Source organism: Pyrgilauda ruficollis, unplaced genomic scaffold, assembly GCF_017590135.1.
Source record: "Pyrgilauda ruficollis isolate IOZ18807 unplaced genomic scaffold, ASM1759013v1 scaffold21, whole genome shotgun sequence".
Taxonomy (NCBI): domain Eukaryota; kingdom Metazoa; phylum Chordata; class Aves; order Passeriformes; family Passeridae; genus Pyrgilauda; species Pyrgilauda ruficollis.
Genome location: NW_024520318.1, coordinates 4,245,998 through 4,270,255, shown reverse-complemented (window position 1 = coordinate 4,270,255; position 24,258 = coordinate 4,245,998). Strand labels below are relative to the sequence as shown.

Below are 24,258 nucleotides of genomic sequence, written 5' to 3'. Positions count from 1 at the left end.
TTTGATGCCTCCTCGCTGAGCAGCCCACGCCTACCCTGTACACAAAGTGCCCTTGCCAGGGTGTTTAACAACCTGTTCTTTCCAGGATGGATTTCTCCAGCCATTTTTTGTGCCGAGGGTGTTCCTGCCTCCTCCCACAGGTCAGCTCCTCTATTGTGGATGTGTCCACAGGAATCCTGTGCCAGGGGCAGGAGGAATCCTCTCATGCACCCCAGCACCCAGCACATCTGCTCTCTGGCCCTTTGTTGGCATTTATGCACTGAGCTCTCAATAAAACACATCAACTCTAATGAGTGCCAGCCCTTTGCATGCATGAAATCACTAATATGCCGTAGTTATTTTTGTTCTGAGGAGGAAAACAGGGAAGAAAGGAAAAAAATAAAAGGTTTTTTGACCCAGGTCTAAGGGTACATGAAGAAACAGGTTTCTTCTCACTGCTAAAAATCAATTTATTTTAGTTTCTCTGCAATTGTGCCTGCTCTTCACATTTTCAGGTACAGCTCTGAAGCACTGATGCAGTGGAGCAAAGGTTTGAAGAGCTTGAATCACAACAGAGCTGTGAGTGAAATGCTCGATTTTTTTCTTATTGGAAAAATTAAAAGTGACAGCTTCAAAATTGGTTCCACTGCTTTGATTGATTAGACAGAATATTTAGCTCAAAATGATTATGGCAAGATTTTCTACAGAGGCTCATGGCTGGGATGGAAATTAATTTGGAGAAAAGGGGAGGGGGAGTTGTTAAAAAGAAATTATTCTGCAAAGGAAAATGTTTATCCCCAGAACCTGAGATGAGTAATCTCTCCATATTCAGCCTGATCTCAATAATTAGATATTCTGTGAGTTCCTATTTGAGGACAAATTAAAGGGGGACAGAGAGATATTGTTAATGAGGTTTCACAGGTGTCTGTCCCCTGGAGATGCTGTCACTGTGCTGTCCAGTGCCCAGCAGGTGGCCTATCCATGGGGAATATCCTGACTGGGACATCTGCCCTGGGCCACGGGTTGGGGTTCAGCTGGGGTCCTGCTGGGGCATGTCACCCACCGGGAAGCTGAGGGCCACTGAAGGAGGTGTGGGCACAAGCTGAGGTGGGAGATGGATCCACCTCTCCAGCTGGAGATCCAGGACCAAGCACAGCTTAAAGCAGACACACACAGGGCTGCTCCAGCGTCTCCAGCTGCTCTCTTGCTCTGGATCCATCCTGGAACGCGAGAGCTGAGCCCACCTGGGAGGGAGGGGATAGGCAGGCTGGGCTGTCACCCAGGGAGACACCAGTAGGGGAATCACAGAATGGTTTGGGTTGGAATGAGCCTTAAAGCTCATCTTGTTCCACCCCCTGCCATGGGCAGGGACAGCTTCCATTATCCCAGGCTGCTCCAAGCCCATCCAGCCTGGCCTTGGACACTTCCAGGGCTGGGGCAGCTTCTCTGGACACTCTGTGCCAGAGCCTTACCCCCCAGCACAGGGAAGAATTTTTCCCTGATATCCAGTCTAAACCTGCTCTCAGTTAGAAGAGATTCCCCCTTGTCCTGTAACTCCAGGCCCTTTTAAAAGTTTCTCTCCATCTTTCTTGCAGGCTCCCTTTTCAGGTACTGCAATGCCATAATTAGGTGACTCCAAAGCTGCCTCCTTTCCAGGGGAACATTCCCAATTCTCTCAGCCTTATAGCAGAGGTGCTCCATACCTCTGCCCCATCTCGTGGCTCTGTCCTGCTTTTGTCCTGCTACTGTCCTGCTTTTGGCATTTATCTGATTCATCCTTGTTCCTTGCACTAAACAGGCAGAAAAGTGCTCTCTTCATTGGGTTATCTTCCTTATTCCATTCTTTATCAGACAAATGCACATTAAAGGGCCCAGCCAAGCCCAGCAGACACGGGCTGAGCATTGTGCATCCAAGACAGAAACAGAAAATGGGTCCTTCAGGAGAGGACTCAGGCTACTTGCCCAGCATTTTTAAATTTCAACTTGAAAAATAGGTTTGAGACTTTGGGTTGTGTTTTTTCGGGTTTGGGTTTCTTTACATTTTAGGTTTTCACATTTCAGACACGCTTCCTCTTGAAATAGGTACATGGTTTATGAACTAAAATATAAGAGCACTGTAACTGCAGAAATATGAAGTAGGTACTGTATATGGAAGTAATTTAAAGTAGAGTTAATGTTTTTCTTTATACAGAAAAGCTCCATTTTGACCAGTATCAGCTATGAAACGGAAACTCCAGAAGCAAAGACAGCTGTAGCCACAAGCCACAGCTGTAGCCACAGACCAGCACAGCACTTACAGGATGTTTTTCCACGGGTGTCTCCTGTCTCATGCACAGTGAATCCCGGATAATCCCCACATATCTTTTAGGACTGTGTGTTGGCCAGCACATCCTGGCTGGAAAGAGTAATGCAGATGTGACCTGGGCATTTAATCACATGTAGGAATTTAGGCTGTGCTGGGGCCATGTTACAGCAGCCCCAAGGTCGCTTTTAGGTTACAATCCACCCAACCCACAATTTGCACAGATAGGTCACTCTTAGGTAACAATCCAGCTGACTCTTGGCCTGACAGCTGCTCTGTCCAGGTGTGTGGGGGGAGCAGAGCCCATGGCTGAGGGAGGCTGTGCCTACAGCTCCTGGGCTAAACGGAGCTGCATCTTACAGGGACCACATGTTGTGAGTGACACGTTCATCTCCACACCTGCACTTCCAGTCTGGGTTAAACCTGCCCCCGAGACAATGCTGACTGCAGCTGGGGACACACCTGGAGCCCTGCAAGGAAGGACCTTGGAGGATTTCTGTAGTCATGATATTTTCTGAAAAATCCTTTTGCCAGGATTTTTCTCCTGAGAAGCTGAGGAGCCTCAGGAAAGAAATGTAAACAATAATTATCTGCTGCTGTGGAATGCAACAGGTGCATCTGTGATTGGTGCATGTTGGTTGTTTCTAATTAATGGCCAATCACAGTCAGGTGGCTCAGACTCTTTGGGAGTCACAAGCTTTTGTTATCATTCCTTCTGATGGATCTTTTTCTCTCTATTCTTTTTTGTATAGTTTTAATATAGCATTTTAATATAATATATATCATAACATAATAAATCAGCCTTGTGAAACATAGAGTCAAGATTCTCCTCTCTTCCCACGTCCTGGCACCCTGGAACACAGCCATTTATTTCCCCACGGTGCTGCTTCCCGGGTTGCTGGGGAGCCCCTGGTCCAGCTCGCCCTGTCCTGCAGCACTGCTCATCTCCATCCCCTCCAGCAGCAGGAAGGACCACCGGGAAGCCTGGTGCTGCTCGGGCTCAGCACTCCTGGGGCCGATATTGCACAGCCATGGATTAAACACACCTAAAAAAATAAAAAACCTTCGTGGAGAGATTCTTTCCAGTGGGTGGCCGCGTTCCTCTAGAGGGTGCTGCGGGCTCAGCCTGCGCTGCCTTGGGGAGCCTGCGAGCCCGCACCCCGCTCTGCCGGCTACAGCTCCGTGCAGCTCCCTGCAGCTCCCTGCAGATCCGTGCAGCTCCCTGCAGCTCCCTACAGATCCCTGCAGATCCCTGCATCTCCCTACAGCTCCGTGCAGCTCCCTGCAGCTCCCTGCAGATCCGTGCAGCTCCGTGCAGCTCCCTACAGATCCCTACAGATCCCTGCAGCTCCCTGCAGATCCCTGCAACTCCCTGCAGCTCCCTACAGATCCCTACAGATCCCTGCAGCGCCGTGCAGCTCCCTGCAGATCCCTACAGATCCCTGCAGCTCCCTGCAGCCCCAGCCGAGCTGCGGGACGAGGCTGCAGCTGAACCAACAAGCCCGCCGGGCTCCCTGCTCCAGCCTGGTCCTGCGGGGTGTCCCCCACATCTGGCCTTGCTGCTGAGGACTCGCAGGTCAGCATCTCCCCCTCCCTCTGAGCACGGTCACGCTGAGACATTTTTAAATGAAGTACTACGTGTACCGTGACTGCTTAAATGCATTCCCTGCCTAACATGTCCTTCCCAGAAGGCTGCCTTGGCTCTCCAGTGACTCGCTGCAATATGTATCTCCACTTTGTTTCCTTGCAGACCATATCTGTACGACATCGATTGTACTGGCTAAGAATGCTTACAGACCTATTTCCTGCTGCAGGATGATCACATTATACACAATTACACACTCTAGGAATTTCTCCTGAGATCCAGCTGGGTACAGGCTGGAGTGGCGGAGGAGCCGGAGCGTGTGTGGAATAATGAATCACTCATTCAAGCTGACTTCAAGCTCTTGGGTTGTGTGAGCATGTGGCGAGCTGCACTAGCTGCTTACTGCCCCAAAAAAAGCCTGAATCACCTAAATCATTCCAAATTTGGTTTCCACTGTGTGTACACTTTCTGGGTCTTGCCACTTCATTATTATTCTTTCTACCATACCAGAAAGGTTTGTGCAGAATTTATTCTAAATGTCTCAGCAGGAGAAGTCTCCATGAGCTGAGACATGCTGTTCCAAACAGAGACTTTCTCAGCAGGAGCAAAATCCACGTCCACAAGGTTCCTACCCTCAAAAGAGACACAGTATTGCTTGTCCCCTGTTGCTGGTGGTGATGGCAGCAGCAGCACTGTGATGCATTTGCATTGCAGCTCCATGGGGCATCCTGGGATGCCAAGGGATCTCAAACCTCGGCATTTCCCTGGCCTGGAAATCTCACAGCCTAAGATGGGACAGAGCTGCCTGGAAATCATGGAGAAGCTGTATGCCCTCGAGAAGGGCAGGGATGTCTTGTGCAGAGTTTTTCTATAAACAAGGAAGCTGATGCTTTTCTTTGACCCACTGCTGGATCTGTTCAGCGAAGCCATGTGCTGCAGTGTCACGGGAGGGACACGGAGATGACCACGATGAAGCCCCCAGTGCGGAGCACAGAGCCCACCAAGCTGTGCTGGCTGTCCCTGAGAGCAGCACTGGCACAGCCGCAGTGCCAGGGCAGCAGTGTGGCACACTGCAACACCCAAAAACCTCACCCTCCACCTTCCTCTTCCTGGCCAAGCTGCTCCAGGAGCAGCTCTCCTGCCCCACACTGTTTCCTCTGGCCTGGTGAAACACCTCCCTGCACAGCACCACTTCCCTGGTATCCAGCTATGTTTTATCCACTGTTCCATCGTTATCTGCCAGCTCAAAAGGCTGAAGCATGTTTGTTAGCTAAAGATTTCCTTTTAGGGAGCTGGAGGCAGATTATCCTGGCTGTTTCAAACGATGTGTAATCTAAGCTGTCACCCACATTTCCAATATTTTACTTCTGGCAAGGCTACAGCAAGGCTGGAGTGGAGCTGAGGGGTTGCAGAGCCTTCCTCATGCTGGATGGATGGTCTCTTTGACCTGGGACCTTACCAGTCCTATCACCTCCACCCTCAGGTCACCTGAACTTGAGTTTCTTTAACCCTCTCAGGGATCATACTCCATTGCTTTTCTAAGGTTATGACTTCCAGTTGTTTATTTTAAAGTAAGAGCTAAAAGTCATATATGGAGGTTCCAAAACCTGCAAGAGTGCTGAATCTTGTGAGAGCTGGGAGAAAAATCAAGCAAAATGTCTCCACAGAAACACTCCAGACATGCTGTTTGGAAGACCCACCCTTGCCAAGCAGGCCTGTGTTCCCCCCTCTTTTGTTCATCATACCTTTTGTTTATGTCAACATCTGCAAAGAGAATTTAGCAGAGGATTTACTGGCACACAGAATTTTTTTATAGTTTTCCCACGGGCACATCCACCCACCCGGGTGTGTTTTAGAAAGTGACCAGCCTCTTGTGATAATCTGAAGGGACATTTCCCTTCAGTGCCACATGAGATAATGTCACCTTGACCCCATATGTTTCTTTCTTTCTGACTAAATGGCTGCTGTGCTGGTGGTTTTGCTGTGCTTAATCTGAACTCAGTATAAGGCTGATGTGCTTGCTATGTTCTCACATTCCCTTATCTACAAAGCCAGGACCTGAAACAAAACCCAGGCAATTCTGTAAGGGCAAACACAACTGTTTTGCATGCCTGGAAGAAATTGTTGTCTTACAGTTGTCTTACAGGTTTTTTCATTATTTTAATGGGTAATCCCAGGCCAGCTGCATCTCAGCTCTAACACTAGATCAAGTTAGAGACTGAAAAGTAATGAAAAACCAAGCTGAAAGAGGGACTGCGTGTTTCAGGAGCTCAAGTCCTATTTTTCACAAGCAACCTGGGCTTTTAGCAGCCTAATTGCCATTTACTAGCAGCTGGACTAGCTCTTAATGCTCAGTTTTGCAGAGGAAAAGGCTAATTCTCTTTCAGCAAACAGCGTGTGTCAGCTACAGCAAATGCAGAACTCAGACTTTGCTGTGCGTGTCATCTGGTGCTTGTGAGAGCTCACAAAGGGCTAAACCCACCACCTGCCTGTGCGGAGGACGGCGGATTTTCTGTCAGGATATGGCTAACTTGCCTCTTAAGATGTTGTGTAAAGCACTGAAAGCTTCTACAACAACTAAATAATTCAGAGAAATTTTGCAGAGAGGTCCCTTGTGGGGCTGCCAGCACCTCCCCTCTGTGCATTTTGATGTGGTACAGAATGGCTTTATCCCCTCTGTCCAAGCATGTGGTGGAAGGGAACCAGCAGGACACGACTCACCACAACCAGCTTTGGTCAAGTAGGACTTGAAAATGGGCTGGACCACTGGCTCATTTTTACATCTCCCCTGGCAGGCACCAGGGAGGAGGATTCTTGCTGTCAGGAGCTCTTCCAGTATCCCAGGGCACAAACCCACCTCCTGCCTTTGCCACTGCCCCAAGCCTTTCAGCTGACTCCTCGGCAAAGGCTGGGTTAGAAAAGCACCAGTAACAAAGCACCAGTGACAGAGCAGTGTGTGTAACAAACAATGTGCTTGGTATTTGGAGATGACTCAGCTTTCCAGAGCCCTGCACTGAACATGGCTGGAGCACCACTGACAGCCTCAGATGGCAGTGATGGACAAAGAAGTCAGTATTCAATCGCTGTCTTCTGTGGGGTGTCTCTTCCCAGTCATCTCCATGTGCTTTTGAGAGTCTTGTCACTCTTGGGGGTGGCAAAGGTCTTGGCATAACTCTGTCTAAGCTGCAGTACTGCATGTGCTAGGAGCCACAAACTGAGAAACACAAATTTCTGAGTTAATTAAATATATAATGACACTTTTTAAAGTCTCTCTAATACTGTGGATGCTTTGAGCCTGTAGGGGACAGAATTTCAAAGGAAATTTTCCGGCTTATCCCTCCCACTCAGAACTGGTGCAGAGGAACTGGGTCTCAGTCATGTCTTCATCGTTTGGGGTTGATGCAATTTTCTTACCAAGGTTCTCCTGAGTGTCCTGTCTATTCCCAGCTGATGGTTCCCTTGTAGTAACCTACTCATGAGAGCCCAGACTGCAGGCTCAGATGTGGGCAGGGTTTCCCCCTGCTCCGAGGATCAGCCCACTCTTTTCTGCTTTCTTAACTGAAGATGGAGTCACTCCAGTGAACATGCAGAACGCCTTCAACAGATATTTTCAAAACCACACAGTTTCCTGCCTGGTGTTTTGGTAGTTATTCAAAAATCACATGTTAACACTAAAGTCATCAGCTTGTTTAAATGTACCCATTTTATTTTGATCTATATATCCTTGTGCTGACAGGATATATAGATCACACAAGTGTGGCAATGCTTTTCCCATCTTGGATGCTCCTTCATTCCCAGGTTCCTACTGACCAGTAGAAGGTCCCCTTGTCCCTTCCTCCTGGGTTTTCCTCCCATGGGTAAAGATGTGTCAATCAGTGTATACGAACTCTACAGGACCTCCTGGGCTCAAAGCCAGCCTCCATCCACATCCCTGCAGCAGAAGGCCTTCCATATGTAAATCCAGACTCAAGTGCCTCCTCTCTGAGATGCTGAAGGGGTATTTTTGGATGCTCTGGTTATGATTTTCTCTTTCAGCAAGTGGAAAGTCCATGCCTTGATATTCTCCACCCGTTTCCTAAGCATACTGCATGTCTTACCTTTGGTGAATATTTCAGTGAGCTTTTTTAAGCTTTTCCGTGTTATGACATGACCTAGAACATCCCCCTCCTTCTTTTTTTTTTTTTTTTTTTTTTAAACATTTTCATCTAATTCCAGGAGGAGTGCTTTCATAGACTGCCACATCTCCATGAAGGCATGAGGAAGTAAACACCTCTGAGCGAAGCCTCCCCAGAAAGGCAACAGCAGTTGGCTCAAACTCCATCTTCCTACTCAAACCTCACACTTTAAGCACTACTCAGACGATTACTTTGAGTTGCTTTAAGTATCTCCAGTTGTTTTCTGATTCGCTTCTGCTTTGGGCATTGATGATGAGTGGGAAGCCTGAAAACACTTATGATGCCTATTCTGTAGTTTAACCTTTCTTTTTCTTTTTCTTTTTCTTTTTTTTTAATTCTTTGTGTGTGTGTGTGTATAAAAGAGTTATACCTTTTGCAGGGGAAAGTGGTAAGTATTCTACATGCTTCCAACAAGGCAGAAGCATCATGTATGTGTGGCCCCACCTTCTTTGCAGAACAACAAATCTCACAAGCCATGGTGAAGACACTGATCATTAAAATAAAAAGGGAAATCTGGAAAAATATATGTGCCCAGGAGGTTTTGGACCTGTGTTGCCTCCAGTCTCATGGGTCTCAGAGAACCCTGTATGTCTGGTTGCCACCGAAGCCCTGTGGGACTTTTGTTGTCAGCATGTTTGCCAACTGCAGTTCCAGTTTTGTAACCCCTTTCCCGAGGAGAGATGCTGAGCCCTACCCACACCTCAGGACAGATTATAATTTACAAAAAAACAAACCTCACTGTTCCTGAAATGTGTCTTAATTAACTCTCAGCAATTTGCATTTGACAAAAGATAGAAGCCAGTTCCTCTTGTTCTACTGATCTGTGCTTCATGCCAGATGGGGGTGGCTTCGGGTCAGGTGTTTCCCAGACCTGGGGCTGTCTTTGGGATGCAAGGCAACCCAGGAGAGAAAAGGGAAAGGGAGACAATAAATACTGGTTGGCTTCGGGTAGCTCAGCTCCAGACTGATCCGCATAAAAAACGTATTGGGATGATAAATAATTTTGATAAAAGGCGCTTGACAAATGCAGCAGCTGTTCCACCCCGTGGATGGGGCTGTAAATCCCGTATTTATAGGCAGGGGCTCCCAAAGGACTTCCCTGCTGTGGCAGGTGGGTCCTGGGAACGTCCCTATTCTGGCAGCTCATGCATTCTGGATCTTACACATACTAATATCATCCCTGAGATGCAGGCAAAGAAAGGAGAGATTAGTATTCCTCAGCAGGACTGTGGGGACATGGTTTGCTGGGGGCAAGGCCACGTTAGGTTTTCTGCGAGCAGTGCAAAAATGGGGTTTTGATTGGTTTCTAACCAGTCACAATTGGCACATTTTAAATGACTATAAAAGACCTGACACCCTCCTGAAGAGCAGGGTTGCCCTTTAATGTCTTTTTTTCTTTGTAGAGGAGGCACAAAGGAAAGAGGTTAATTGACAAAACTAAGTCCTGCATCACTAGTGTGGAGTGTTCCCAAACAGCAACACAAAAACGTATTGCCAAAAGGACGTGTTAAAGCCCTGATGCTATAGCCAAGCTCAGGGGAGAGACATCAGCTCCTGCTGCCTCTGATGGGGAGGCACACACATCATTACATACAGCTCTGCTTTAGCTAAAACCTGAAATTTTACATTTAAATTTTAGCATTCTGGTAAACGATACAGAGGTGCCTCAAAGGATGTGGGTGCTTGCTACCCTGGAGAAGCCTCCTTCAGCTCAGGCCAGACACAGAGTGAGTCTGAGCTCCATAAAGCAGGCACGGGCACAGCAAGCACTCCTGCTGCTTTTGGCAACATGCTGGAGGTGGCTTCTAGGCTGGAGTGTCCTTGGTGGCTTTGGCCCACAGTGGCAGCCCTCAAGAGAAGACAAATGCAATGGCAACAGAAAGGGCATAAAGAAAAACCTGTGCTGGTCCTCAGTGTCAAATATTTTGGGGAAGAACAGCAGCCTGGAGGGGTGCTGTGGGTGAGTTAACCTCCTGGAAGTGAACCATCCCCTGTCTCTTTCCCCGTGATGCCCCAGGAATTTGCTGTTGGAGTGTACCACTCTGTTCCCTGGTATGAATCTGTAGAGGAATGGTTTTCCAAAGAGCTCTTGCTGATTTTCCATTTACTCCCCCATCACAGTGATTACAGTACTTACACAATGCTTAAGTAAGGGAGGGATGAACTATTTACAGGGGATTTTTCTTTTGTATACAGCTATAGGAAAAATCCTGGCAGTAGGGTTCACTCACATAGTCCTGCTCTGCTCCAGGAATGCTATGGGAAAACACTTCTCTCCCTGGAGAGGAACCCACATCAGCAGGAGGATGAGCAATCAGTAAGTGATAATGAATCAGTTAAAGTGCATTTGAGATCAATAGATGTAGGTTAGGACACATGTAGCCAGTCATTTCTGAGTCTCTTTTATCACAGCTGCATGTTAGTCTAAACCCCAATTATTATGCATTTTAGAGAGTATAAATTTTTCAGCATTCTCTGTTCAGTTTGGGCAGAGTCCTTTAAGTACTGTCTTACATGGGCTAACAGTGGGGTAAACCAGCCTGGATTTAGAAAAATTGGGGCCACGTGGTCACAGAATTATTATGGAATAAATCATATGTTGGGGCCCAAATGTGCTTCCCTGTTTGCTTCATTCCTCTTCTTGGTGATCTTTTGAAGAATGATCCAAAGCCCAAAGCACCTGAAGCTGTTGCTAATTGGGCAATGGCTTATTTGTCACTTAGATTTACTCATTCTACATACACCCCCTCGCAATATAATTAACAGTGATGGCACTGTTAGATAATTAAATTTAGTTTTAGGCAGAGGTCAAATGACCTGGATAGTTTATATGGGGGCTAATGCCCTTCAATGAGTAAATCAAAAATAGTGATTTCAGGGTCCCCTACTGCTGACAGCAGAGCTTTGGGTCATTAAGGTGCTCATTGCTCACCAAGGCCTGTGGGAAATACGGAATTTTCACATTTCCCCACTTTCCAAATGGAAAAGAAATAGGAAAAAAAATATATCCTGTCACAGAATGATACCAGTGCGTGGCAGAAGAAATGGAAATGGAGCTGATGAGGGATGTGGGGACTGAGCTGAGAGGGCTGTGTGCTTCTTCCATGGTTATTGGTTAATGAAGGGTGGGATGTGGTAACTCAGTTCCTTTATTTGGCTTGGTGGTGCCCTGCCCATGCTGCATCTCAGCCATAGCTGTGCCAGTGCTGGCTGGAGCTGCTGTGACACAGCAGGGTCCGGCTGCCATGCCCAGGGGGGATCTGCCAGGTGGAAACTCAATCTTGTGCTGAAATGACTCACGGCAAAATATTTTGAGCCAGTTCAACTGAGTACTTTGCTTTGAGTCACGGTGACTGTAACTGCAAGGTTTGTTTAGGTGCTCCTGGCAGAAAAAAACAGTGTACAGAAAGACACAGATAGATTGGTAAATGTATAACTAAAAGAATAACAAATTGGAAACAATTTTTTAATGGAAAAAGCTTCCTGCAAAAAAATGACTGCTCAGTTTAAGCTTTTCCTGCAGCCTGGCTGGGCAGCAGTACATAGCTCATGTAGCAGCCCTGGCATCTCCAGAGGTCACCGGGTGCATGTCTCCCCTCCAAGGCTCTGATTTTGCTCCAAGCAGCCTAGAAACAGCAGCCCTTTCTGGGATTTTCCTGTCACTTCCCTCTATCACTTTATGCATTTCTTATTTCAGTGATAACAGGAGTGTCCTCTACATTTTTCCCATCTCTATAGGCAGTGGATAGATCATAATTAAATCACAGCTTAGCTTGGGACTTGGCACTCGTGCTGAGGATCAGGGCAATCTGTCTATTTGCAGGATTAGACATATATATATATATATATATGCATATATTAATCCTTATGTTTTTCACAAATAATCCTGTGTGTTCTTGGATGGAAAGCACATTAGAGCAAGCCAGCATCCTCTCTCATCCTGTTTGTTCCTCCCTTCTCTGCCTGAGAACAATGACAGCAGGAGGAAGTCTCGCATTGGTTTGTTACCAGTTTCCAGGCAGTTTTGCTTCCAGCTCCCCAACTACAGCGCAACATTGCAATTCCTGGGCTGGAACAGACACAGACAACATCTGGTCTAGAAAAACACCACGAAAGATTGGGGACTTTGTTGAGTTTAGCATTTTGATCAAATTTACCTCTTTATATGTGAGTGACACATATGCCTCTTTATATGTGGCTATTGACTGTGCACGATATTAAGGAGCGATGTTTTGTAGCTTGGGAAAAGGGGTTAAATCCAGGCAGGCTGCCGTCACTGCGGGTGATGTGCAGCCCCGTGCGACTTCCGCTACCTGCCACTTGGGCAGTTCATTACCAAAAAAAATCACATTCTGCTGCGCCCTCGGAGCCCTGCAAGCTGAAAGGCTGCAATGGGGAGTAGTGAGTGATAAGGCAGGGATGCAGCGCCCCGGGCAGTGCGGATGCAGCCGAGGGCAGAGGCAGCACCAGCCCTGCTGTGTCTGGGGAGATTTCAGCAGCTCCTTCTGGCCCTTGCTCTGCCCGTGTGCCGCTGCCCTGCCTGGTGAGGCTGCACGTCCCGCAGCACGCAGCCTCCCCACAACTGCACCACCGTTTGTAATACCATTTATTATTACTTTTTGGAGCACATCTCCAATCAGAGAGTGTAAGAAAATCCCATCCGCCTGCCAGTTGACTCATGTGTAGGGTTTCCGCTTCCCAGATCTGCATATTGTAAGCTCCTGACACAAGTTGATGTTGTAAGTACAGCTTCCATACGGTTCTCTCAAAGGCAACAGATTTTTTTATACATATATTTTTATATACGGCACCTGGTTTGGCAGGAACCACATCCGAAAAGGGGAAATAAGGAAAACTAAAAGCTGAATCTACCTAGCTATTGCTGGCTTGGGAGGTGGTTTGGCCAATTCCAAACACAGCATCAATCCCATATTCCTACTGGGGATCAGCCTGGGAGTTGGCAGGGCTGGGATGGCTCCCGAGTGCCGAGGGAACAGGTCAACAGCAGGTCAGCAAACCCAGGTGTGACATCTGCATCCAGCTGCAGAAGGGCCAAATCCCACTGAGCATCCCGAGGAACACCAAGCAGGCGGAGGGCTGCTGCTCTGGCCTTGGCGCTTCCCACCTCCTGCCCGCAGAATTTGTGTTCAGCACCTGAAACTGGGCAGCTTTTCCCGCCGCACCTCACGGGCACCGTCCTTGTGTGAGGGAACCCACGCGGCCTAGACCCCTGTGCCTTTCCGCCCGGCTCCAGCCCGGATGCCGGGACCTTTTTGTCTCGGGGGGATCTGCGTGCTCAACGAGCCCGTTTATGCACCCGGGAGGGTCCCTACGCCCGCTCCCTCGGCGGGCTCCGCTGCTGCCACCACCGTGCCCTCCCTGGCCACCGCGAGGTCGCCGTGTGGCCGTGCCCTCCCTCGCCACCGCCCATCCCGGCGCAGCCCGCGGCGAGCCCTGCCTGCCTGGCCGCCCCTAGGCAGCCGCGCTGCGGGCGGAAGGACAGGGGCGGCGGCGGCGGCTTCTCCTTCCCGGCGCCCCGCATGAGGAGAGGCGTTAAATAGCGCCAGCGCCGCGGCGGCCGCCACTGCCCGGTCGGTGGCGGCGGGGCCGCCTGGCCGGCGGCGGAAATATGGCGAGCGACTCCCCGGCGCGGAGCCTGGACGAGATAGACCTCTCGGCGCTGCGGGTGAGGCGCAGGGCCGGGGATCGCGGGGAAGCATGCGGGAGCTGCACCCCTCCCATCCATCCATCCATCTGTCTATCCATCCACCCATCCACCTATGCATCCATCCTTCCATGCATCCTCCGGTGGCGGGGAGATGGGGCTGGGGGTCCGCGGGGCTCGGGGGCTCTGTGTGTGTGTGTGTGTGTGATGTGCGCCTGCACGTATGTAAATGCGGGTAAGATAACCGTGTGCGCGTGCATGTGCGTGCCCGCCGCCGCGTGTGCGCGCACCCACACGTGTGTGCATCCGCACATGTGTGCGCGTGTCTGCGCGTGTGCGCATCCGCACATGTGTGCGTGTGTGTGTGCGCGTGTGCCCGGCCGAGCCCCCGCAGGTGTGTGCGTGTCCGTGTGTGCGCACCCGCGCAGCGCAGCGGGGCCGCGGGTGCGGGTTTCCGGGCGGGGCGCGGGGCCGGTCCCGCCCGGACACCCCCGCGCTCCGATCCCCGCCCGGGCAGCACGCGTGGGCAGGCGGACACGAAGGGATCGCGGGGCCGGGCATCGCCGGGGTGCGGAGCTGCGACCCGGAGCCCGCTTTCCCCGCCCCGGCCCCGCAGCCCCTCTCCCTCCATCCCTCTCTCCATCCCTCTCCCGCTGTGTCCCTGCGCGCTGCCTCCTCCTCACCCCCCTGGAAAATGAAGCCCAGCATGTACCCTTGAAATGTCAGGCTCGTCAGACGTGTCAGCCTCGGCGTGGGCTGTGGCCTGATGTCCCCCCTGGTCCATTTCTCTTGTAACTTTCTTCCTTTTCCCCATCTTCCTGGCCGTAAGAGCAGCTCGTTGGGAACGAGCATTAGGAGTCATTGAGGGAAACAGCATTTATGCGGGAGGCATCAACCAGGCTGCTCCATGCAACCCGCTGCATAGACAAATAAATAAAATCAAGCAAAATCCGCTGAAGACTTGAACAAGTGTATTTTTAGAAATATTATTTGCTTCAGTGCAAGGGAAAAAAAAAACAAGCGAAGTCTATCTTTATTCACTTGCCCTACTTTCTTTCTGGTGTGTTTCTGGTTGATTAATAGTGTAAATGATTGCTCAGCAATACACAGTGTAGATGAGATTGGAATGGGGGAACCATCTGCCTTAAAAACAGACCTGGAGCTGGTTTTCCCTCTTAGGTGAAAGGTTCCTTGGGAGAAAGGTTGCTGAAGCTGGTGAAGTTAATTCAGGAGAACAGTATAATTTGGGGAGAAGGGGGCACTCTCCTTCTTCCCCGCCCTCTGGTGTTTTTTTTTATTTTAATTTTTTTGTTTAACATCTGTGCTGGGAAGTGTATTTGAACTAGGATACCATTTCTTTTTAAAACCGTATCCACACGTGCTTAGGTTGTTTTTTTGTTTTGTTTTGTTTTTTTTTTTCCCCCCCCCTGTTTGTGGCTTTTTAATAGCAATGCACACCAGCTACAGTCAGGGTTTTGTTTTCACTTTAGGAGGAAATGTATATTCCCTCCCTCCCCCTGAGACCCAGCGGCAGCGCCTGGTCGGTGAGCAGAGCAGTGCTGGCATTTCAGGGTAACCGGAGACAAGGGGACCCAAAACCCTGACTGACACCGGGGTGGGACAGCAAAACCCTGCTCTCCTGCCCAGCACTGACCGCTCTGCCAGCATGGGATTGCTGCCACTTAGACCTCTGCCCCCTCTCAGAGGGACAGACCTGCTGTGGCACTTTCCTGTAAATGATGAGAGATGCCGTGGTTTGCAAATGAGACAAGAATAGGAGCTTAATTTGCCAAGGAATAGATCTTCTTCTAAACTAAGCTCCTCCAGCACTTAGAATAATTGTTAAAGGTCGTAAATTCAGCAGATAGGGCACGAAGCGTGAATCATTCCATGGGGTCTGAATCAGAAATCGATAGTAAATTTGCTGCCTGAGCACAAAACATGGCAGAGAGGAGTAATTCCCCAAGCCTTGCAAAATTTTTATATATCAGAAAAGAAGTGTCACAGTGCAGTGGGTTTGTAGATGAGTCTGGGTGGAGGAGATGTTGCTCTTGTGCTGCTTGTGTGTTTAAAGGGGTGAGAGGTGACTCTGTGAAATGCTGGGAGCAGGTAGTGACTCAAAAATCTGGCGATTCCTTCCCAGCAGCAGGGAAAGGAAGCACTCACGACACTTATCTCTGAGTTTGAGTCACTGAAATGTTCCAGGAGACTGAGGCTTAGGAATCACAGGCAAATCTGTGTAAGAAAAGTGAACCTTTTGCCAGTTTGCCCGGTCTCTTGCTTTGGCTTCCCTCCTGCTGTTCCAGGGAAGGGAGATGGGTTTGCAGGACGGCAGCGTGCTGTTGAAGGCTGAGCACAAGCAGAACCCTGCACACCATCATTCAGTTCAGTTTGCCACTGCCCACGGGCTTACGGGGCGGGATTTATAGATCTGGGCTGGAAGGTGACATAGGAAGTGGCAGGAGCTCCCGTTTTTGCCACACTGTAGAGTTTATTTTGGCCACACAGCCGGGCTCCATGCAGCAGTGCATCTGCTCGATGTGCTGGAGGCTGGGCTAGGAACAAAGCACTGAATTCTGATTAAAATGCACGGCCTGATGCATCGAGTAAGTGCACTTGGGGCTGGCTCCTGCCTTCTCTGTGACATGCTTCTATCCATCACTGGGCACCGTGCTCATTGCCCTGGTACTCAGGAGTGCCCCTGTGGGTGCAGAGAACTGAGTGTGCCAGCATAGGAAGGGTTCTTGAACCAGAGATCTTCCAGTGGTGGTGCTGGTAATGAGGATCGTTAATGTTGCAGAAAACTGTAATTTAAAACAATGAGGCCATCGAACAGGTAGCGCTGCATATTGTACTGGCAAGGGGATAAGATAAACTACATTATAATGCTCTTTTGTATGGGCAAGGAGATATTTTTGCTAGTCCACTCAGCATGTTTAATAGCCAGATGACCTGGCAGTGTTATTAGCAGAATAATGATTAACGTGGGGATTCGCACAGGCTGTTGACAGGCATGTTGGAGAAGCAGATTTTTGCAATAAAATGAGAAAGAGCGTGAGGAGGGATGCAGTGGGCCATGGTCTGTGGTGGGAAATGCACAGCTGATCCCAATAGGAGACAGCAGAAAGATGGGGCTGGGTTTGGTGGTTTTTGCCCCCCTTTTTTTTTCATCTCAGCGAATGCAAGAGCCTGTCATCTCTTGCTGAAGGCAGTGGCCTTGATCCTTCTCAAATATTCAGGTCAATAGCTTTTCCTCTGCTGCATCCATCTGCAGGGCTGGGCCTCTGGCTGATGTACTCAGCAGTGGCGCTGGGCTCTTCTGCAGTAGCTGCCACAGCTGGATTCATCTGAGTTGCTTTGCAAGGTGTGTGGGAGGTTATAAAAGATCTCGGGGAGGAAAACCTTTCCCAGGGAGTTGATAACCCCTGGGCTGGGTCTGGCTTGGGGCCAGCAATCCCCCCTGCTCACAGCTGCTGATTGTCTTGCGGGCAGGGTCTCGCCCTGGGCATAGGGCGCCAGGCTCACCTGGGATGTACAACTTGTCTGAGTGTTTCCTTCAAGGCAGGGAGTTTAAAAAGAGCCTTTTTGGGGAAGAAGCAATTGTTTTCTTCATGTACCTGGACGCTGCTTTTGTTTTGAACTCATTAATGAACCCCAGGCTTTTGTTGTTTACTTCAGTGAAGTGCTGACCATGCACTCTTCGGAAACTGTATCCTAAAATCGTTTATTGTTTTGGAAAAGCCTGGCCTTTAATGCTCAGGCTTGGAGTGGAGACAGCACAGAATTTAAGGAGCCGGTGAGTATTAGCTGTTGCTGGGAAGAACTGGATGAAACCCAAAAATGTCACTACTCTTCCTTTAGCTTGCTTTGTATAGAAGTGAAGTTTCAGTGGCCCTTTGTTTGCATTAGTTGATCACTGTCAATGAAGATAAAAGCTGACATGTTAAAAACCCACAAAACTCAAACATGCTGGCATTGTCCTGTTTCTAGAACTTTGTCAGTTTATGGCATATTTCAGCATCATTAAAGATTTAGGAGAAGCTCTATTGTGGGATAAGCACTGCAAGCCACCACTCAGGAGCATTACTCTGGCAGCATTATTTTAGGTTTCTTCCAGCACTTCTTAAAATAAAAATTGTAGTTCAACAGAATTTGGACAGCTTTTGTAAAGGTCACCTTCCTAAACAGAAAGAGGAACAAACTTGACTGGAGATGACTTCTAGAGATTAAAAAAAAAAGACATGAAAAGCTTATTTTGCTGTATTTTACATGATAATGCTAAATTAGCAAATAACTTCGCAAATTAATATTTAATTTAAAATTAAAATAATTGAATATTATTTTTGCAAATAACTTCGCAAAATTTGGGGCAGATGTTCAACAAATAATTATATATATTCTCAGTTCCTGAGGAAAGGCACTCTCAAGAGTATTCCATCAGGAACTTGATCTGTCCTCTTCCAGTGCCATTCAGTGCACATGTAAGCTACGGAGCATGACAATATCCATGTGCTTTGTCTACTTTGGAGCCTTTTGAGTTCTAAACCATAAAACTGCAGAAGAATACTGGTCCTGAATCACAGAACAATAGAATGGTGTGGATTTGAAGGGACCTCAGTGCTCATTTAGTTCTAAAACCCCTGCCATGGGCAGGGCCACCTTCCCTTAGACCAGGTTGCTCCAAGCGCTGTCCAACCTGGCCTTGAACAATTCCAGGGATGAGGCATCCACAGCTTCTCTGGGTTTTATGTTGCAGTGCCTTACTACTCTCTGAGACAATAATTTATTCCTAACATCTTATAGAAATGTGTCCTCTGATTTAAATCATCCCAAAGAGATGGCAATGTTCAACTCCATTCCTTGAGCCATTGGTGCAAATGCATCCTCTATGCACCTTTGCATGTTCTTGTGTGTGCTCATGAAAAGTTACAGTGGAAAAGGGTCTGTCTTCTGTCAGATCTTTCTCTGGGGTTGAGAATTTTATTCTTTTCTCTGCCTTTTGGAGTTGTGCAGCCCACCTGCTGCTCTTCTGCAGTTACTCTTCAGCACTGGTCTTCCTCATCTTTGCAGTTCTTCCACACCACAGCAGTGTATGGTGTGTTTGAAGGCATGGAGAGCTCTCTGTTCTCGCTAGTGTTCCTTTGCTGGGCAGCCATAAAAATTAATAATTTGGAGTGAATATTTATGGCAAAATATATGCTTGAGCAGAGTGAAGTTTGAGCGCAAGCACTTTGTTGAATCAAGCCTTGAAGCAACAAAGAGCATTTGGTTGGAGTGCATATTTAAAATAAAGGGTCTGTTTTTAATGCATGTGACAAGGAGGAGTTAGAGGAGGTTTTTAACCTTGCTACCTGAAGGTAGTTTTTAAATGCCAGGCTTGTAGATGTAGTGGTGCAGTCTGTATGGGGTGAGGGAGGAGTTTCCATTTGATCTGTATGTAAATCCCCATGGATGAATCACCCAGCTGTGAAGAGGTGTCCTTGGAAATCATCATTCATGTGAGGCCAGGTCAGGCGAAAGCTCCTGGGCTCAGGCTCTGAGCTGCTCCCTGCAAACCCTTGCGTGACTCCTCCTAACCCACCCTTACCCTTTGCAAGGGAAATTATGGACACCAGTGGGAGTTCTGTCGCTCTGACCTGCAGACCAAGGACGGGCTATTGATCCCTGTCTCATTTCTTCATGCCTCATCTATGAAGGGTTGGAATCCTGTTGGATTTCCCATGCTTCCCCGGGAAAAGCTACCTGCAGGTAAAAGGGTGCATGGTGTGGAGAAACAGCTTTGGCAAAAACTCGTGTGCCTTGGGGTGTGGAGGATGGTGTTGAGGGTTCAGGACCTACCACCTGAAGGCAGCTGCTTGCCCTGGGCTGCCAGGGGAGCACACATGTTATTTTCCATTGCTGCCAGCTACAGAAGAGACCAGGAGCCTCATGGACTGAGGGGCAGACCTGCATCTGCTCTCCCAGGACTTTGGCTCATCCTTTCTCCCTGCTGGTGGCCTTTTTGGCCCTGACTGCTCTGCAGGTGCAGAGCCTCCATCAGGAGGTTTCTGTTTGCTGATGCTCAGGTGCCTTCTTGGTTACCTTTCACACAGCCATTAAAGTAGGGTGCAGGTTAAAACCCACAAGCCTCAGTCATTGGTAGCTCCATTGGGTGAGAGGTTGTGTTTCCCATTGAGAAAGCCAGTAGCTTTAATTTCCTTCTCCCCAGCCCCCTTGCCCTGTCCTGTTTTGTCACTTTGAACTGTGGCTGCGCACTGAAAGTGATGGTCAGTCTGCTCTGGGCTCAGGAAGACAATTCATGTAAGTGAGGTTTGATATTTTCCGTGTAAATTGTTTGTGATTTCTAAAGGAGTGCTGGCTAAGGAACATGGTCCTTGGAAAACGGATACTCCCCCTCCCCCTGCATTCCTCCTGCATGGCTGTTTCTAGATGAGCCCTGCAAAGTGCTGAGCATCCCCTTCCTGCCCTGGGATGAGGATGCCCAGCATGTTGGCCCCCAGCCCTTGGGGAGCTCCTGCAATGGCTCCTTAGTGAAAGGAGAGGAAAAGCCTCCAAGGTTGGAAAACACTGATAAGAAGTTTAGTTGGCACTCAGTTCTATCTCTCTTCACGCTTGATTTTTATTTTGTAATGGCCAATCAGAAGACCTTTCCCTTTGATCCAGAATGTCACTTTTCCATGTTAATTTGCTGCAGTGCTTGCCAGAGGTTCAAGGTTGTGTGTTGGTAATAAATGATGGTAATCAGGCAGGCAGCACTGGAATGGCCAGGTTGGATACCAGCTCCTGCTTCATCCGAGGGGAGTCAGCAGCCTGTCCTGCCCCCACAGTCAGAAGCTGAGTTACCCCGGCCAGCAGAAGATGTTCCCTTTGCTCTGCTGTGGGTAACCAGCTGTGCCCTGCCGCAGGAGCCCTGTCAGATATTCATGGCTTCGTGTAAACACCATCCACTGCCAGTCAGCGAGTTGTCACCTGGGTGGGTGACACGGTCCCATCCTTCCTATGGATGCACTCAGGTGAAAACCAGCCCTACCCTGTGGCAGGCACGGTCCCTGCCTGGTTTGTGCTGCTGTGAGCAGTGAGCTGCTCCTCTGAGCAAAGCCTGAGCAATGCAAGCTCAACATCCTCCTGGCTCTGAGTGCTCCTGCTGCAGTGAGGGTGGGTGTTTCTGCTTGCGTGAGTGCACGTGTGGTTTTCAGCTTCAGAGTGCACAGAACCTTTTGTTACAGTTTTTGTTTGTTCCCTGCAGCAGTGGCATTTCAGGGTGCAGAAAGTGTTGATTGCAGAACAGTAAATTGTTCTAGAAGCGATTTACTTTAAGAGCCAGGGATATTGTCTCACATGCATATTCCTTTATAAGCTAACAAGAAAAGTAAAAAATTTATGTGGCTGACAGTCTTCCCTCCCCTTCCTTTTAAAAATTCCCTTTTCTCCTAATTTTGAAACTCAGCAGGAAAAAGCCTACTGCCAGCGGAGTCATGTGTTTAGTGCATGACAGAAGTGACTGTTTGGGATCATGCCCTTAATCTGCTGGATGGTGACTTTAGGATGCATTGGAGGTGGTAGAGCCTTTGCTGAGGAAAAGATCGCACAGCTTGAGCCTAATAAAATGTGTCTAATAACTGCTGTAGCATGCTATAGAAATACAAGAGATCAAAGCTTCAGAGGCATTTATTTTCATAATTTGTGGGTCAGATCCTTGCAGGACTAATTGGGTGCTGTTTGATGTCCAGGCAACAATAGAAATCTTCCTGTACATCAGAACATATTTGTCTCTTCCTCTTTCTTTCATACAAAGGCATAAAAGCTTAGTGTGATTTTGAGATAAACTGGCAAAAGTGAAAGTGCAGATCTCCTCCCTACCTCACTGCAGACTTTCTTAGCAGTATTAAGAGGGTAGTGAGGCACTGGGACAAGTGCCCAGAGAAATGACAGATGATCCATGCATGGAAGTGTTCAAGTCCAGGTTGGATGGGGCTTGGAGCAACTTGGTCTAGTGGGTGGCATCTCTGCCCATGGTGGAGGATGAGCTTAAAAACCATTGTATATTTCTGTTACGTTGGGTCATAGTGGCCAAAACAAATGTGTCTGCTTAACAGATGTTGATTGTTTTAATTACCATCAGTGCTTCAGGAGCACTGAGCCTCCTGGCTGTTGCCTGCCAGGCTACTGCGCCCCAAAACATGAGCTAAGATGGAACCAGAGAATGAGCTTTGATGGTGCAGCTCAGTGCACCTCCCCAGCTGTGGCTCACTGGTTGTGAATCTCTGGTGCTGGGGATCTCAGCACTGTGGGTATTTCCCCCAAGACACAGCGGGTCAGATATGCTTTGGGCTTTGCAGGGCACTTACAAAGGTCTTTTATTTGTATGTATTAAAATAAAGGATACAAATAAAAATAAGCGTGGCTCTAACTGTTCCCTCTTGAGTGGAACAGGACAGCAGTGTGTGGCCATGAGTGGCACAGCTTGTGTCCCTGTACCTGGCAAACAGACCTTCTTCAAAACAGGCCAGAATTTTCCAGGCTATTCACTCAGGTGGGAGATGCCAAAACAGCCATGAAACATGGCTGGAAAGGAAGGTGCAGTGCCCTTTAACTTGTGGGGTTTGTGTTTTATGCTGCCACTGAATACTCATGGTAGGTGTTTGGGGAAGTGGCTTCTCTCAGGTGTCTGCAGGTGCCACCATTTGGGGAGGAAAGAAAGATGGGTGTGCAAGGCAAATGTTTCTGCAGAAGAACCAGAGGCCAAAGCAACAAAATGGAAAGGACTTTAAATGCATTTTCTGGCCATGCAGACAGGCTGTCTTCAGTGCAATAAATCTTCAGCCTTTGTGTATTGATTAGCTTCAGTAAATAATGTGATGACTCTGCTCTTCCCATTGCTGTTCTGTGGGGAATTGGCCTGTTAGTATGGCTGAAGAGGCTGTAATAGCTAAATGGGATTCCAGTAGTGAGAGCAGTTTACAAATGCTCTCCAAAGTGATCCTCGCAGCCAGTGTGACTGTGTTTGACTGCTGTAAATGTAAACAGAATGCTCCACTGGTGACCAGGCTCGTAATGGCTTTGTTTCCTAATGGGCAATACTCTGTTCTCTGAGCCAAGTGTCCTTCAGTGACCGTGCCCTGCCCTGGCAGGGATGCTGTCTGCACCTGGTCCCCTGGTTGGGGACCTGTGATGGACACATTCTGAAGAGGAGAGGCTGAAATATGGGGCTGCCATAAAAACAGAAAATGGCTGAAAATGCTCCTTTTTACATCAGCCATGTAATAATTTCTTCAGTATTCTTGTGATGCTGGGCATAATTTGAAGTGGTTTTGCTTGTTGAGCTTTGTCCCTGCTTTTGGAGCCAGGTATGTGATGTGGCAGCCTGGACGTGGTTGTGTTTGAGCTCTGAGCAAGCCCCAGGGCCCTGGGCATTTGCTACAAAAAAGCATGAACAGAGTGGGAAGATGGCAGGAGCAGCAGCTCGTTGTCCTTGTGGAGCAGGGATGGATGGATGGATGGATAGATGGAGAGCTGCTTTACCTATTAGTTGCCATAGCTGGAAGCCCATCCAGAAGCCTTTCCATTGGCATCTCTCTGTTTTTTGAATACCTGTAACAACAGCCTGGTGAAAGAGCTCTTCCAGAGGTAGTTTGGACCATGAACAGAAATCCCAGGTTGCTCTGGAGACAGTTGAAGGAAAGATAGGATGGAGGAGATGCAAAATTAGCATAACAATACACCTTTAATTCAACTTGAAGGAAATAATTGAAGACTAGTTGTCACTTACGTTTGTGACCTCTGCCAGGATGACTCACACTGCAATATAATATGAGTCACTTGTTAATGATGGCCTGTTTAAGAGAAAGTGCCAAATCCCTGTAACTTCTTTGCTGTGCTCTGTAAAAGCCAGGATGGGTGTTCAGGATATTATTGCCTAGAAGTAACTAATACTTCAGAGCACTGAAGCATCTTTACTTGGCTCTGGCATGAAAAGGCAAAGGTCCTGAGCAGAAAGGCTGCTTCTTCTTTGGCCTTGGTTTAGAAGAGCCACAAAACACCGTGTAGCTCTCCTCCCCAGTGCTGCCTTGACATGCTGTTGCCCGAGGGTGGGGACCCTGATAACTTTCCTTCCTGCCAGATGGCTCAGCTGGCCAGAGGGCAAGTGCCTGCTGGTGGGACAGAGGGAGGGAGCGAGGTGGGTGGGTTAATGGGTGCTCGGCTGTGCATAGGGCATGAAACCTCCTTTCACAGAGGGAGGGAGCTCTTGGAGGCATCCTGGCTGATGGGAGAAGGTGAAGGTAGGAGTAAAATACTCTGTGAGAAGGTCCCTGGGGTACCACTGATGGAGACCTGCAGCCAGGAGCCTGGGGGAGAAGGATGAAGAGCTGCAGCCCGTGGTCCCATGCAGTGAGGGTTTGGCCAGGCACAGCTTCCCCGTGAACTCCTCGCCTCTGACGTGTGAGAAGTTTTTTATGGCCTTAGGAACTCGCAGTGCTCCTGCAGCAATTGACTTGAGCACTCACTTGTTAATCATCTACTAGCTGTATTAAATGCTTCCTCTTACTGAGCT

The 24,258-nt window shown here is 48.6% G+C and overlaps 1 protein-coding gene across 5 annotated transcripts in view; it reads left to right on the top strand.

Moving 5' to 3' along the window:
• The first annotated feature begins 13,465 nt into the window (after positions 1 to 13,465).
• TNIK (TRAF2 and NCK interacting kinase) overlaps positions 13,466 to 24,258 on the top strand; it is a 149,970-nt gene continuing 139,177 nt past the window's right edge. For all 5 annotated transcript variants that reach the window (XM_041467594.1, XM_041467593.1, XM_041467595.1 and 2 more), the window contains exon 1: positions 13,466 to 13,727. In XM_041467594.1, the coding sequence (XP_041323528.1) occupies positions 13,671 to 13,727 (57 nt within the window). In that variant the 5' untranslated portion in view covers positions 13,466 to 13,670. The remainder of the gene's footprint in view (positions 13,728 to 24,258) is intronic.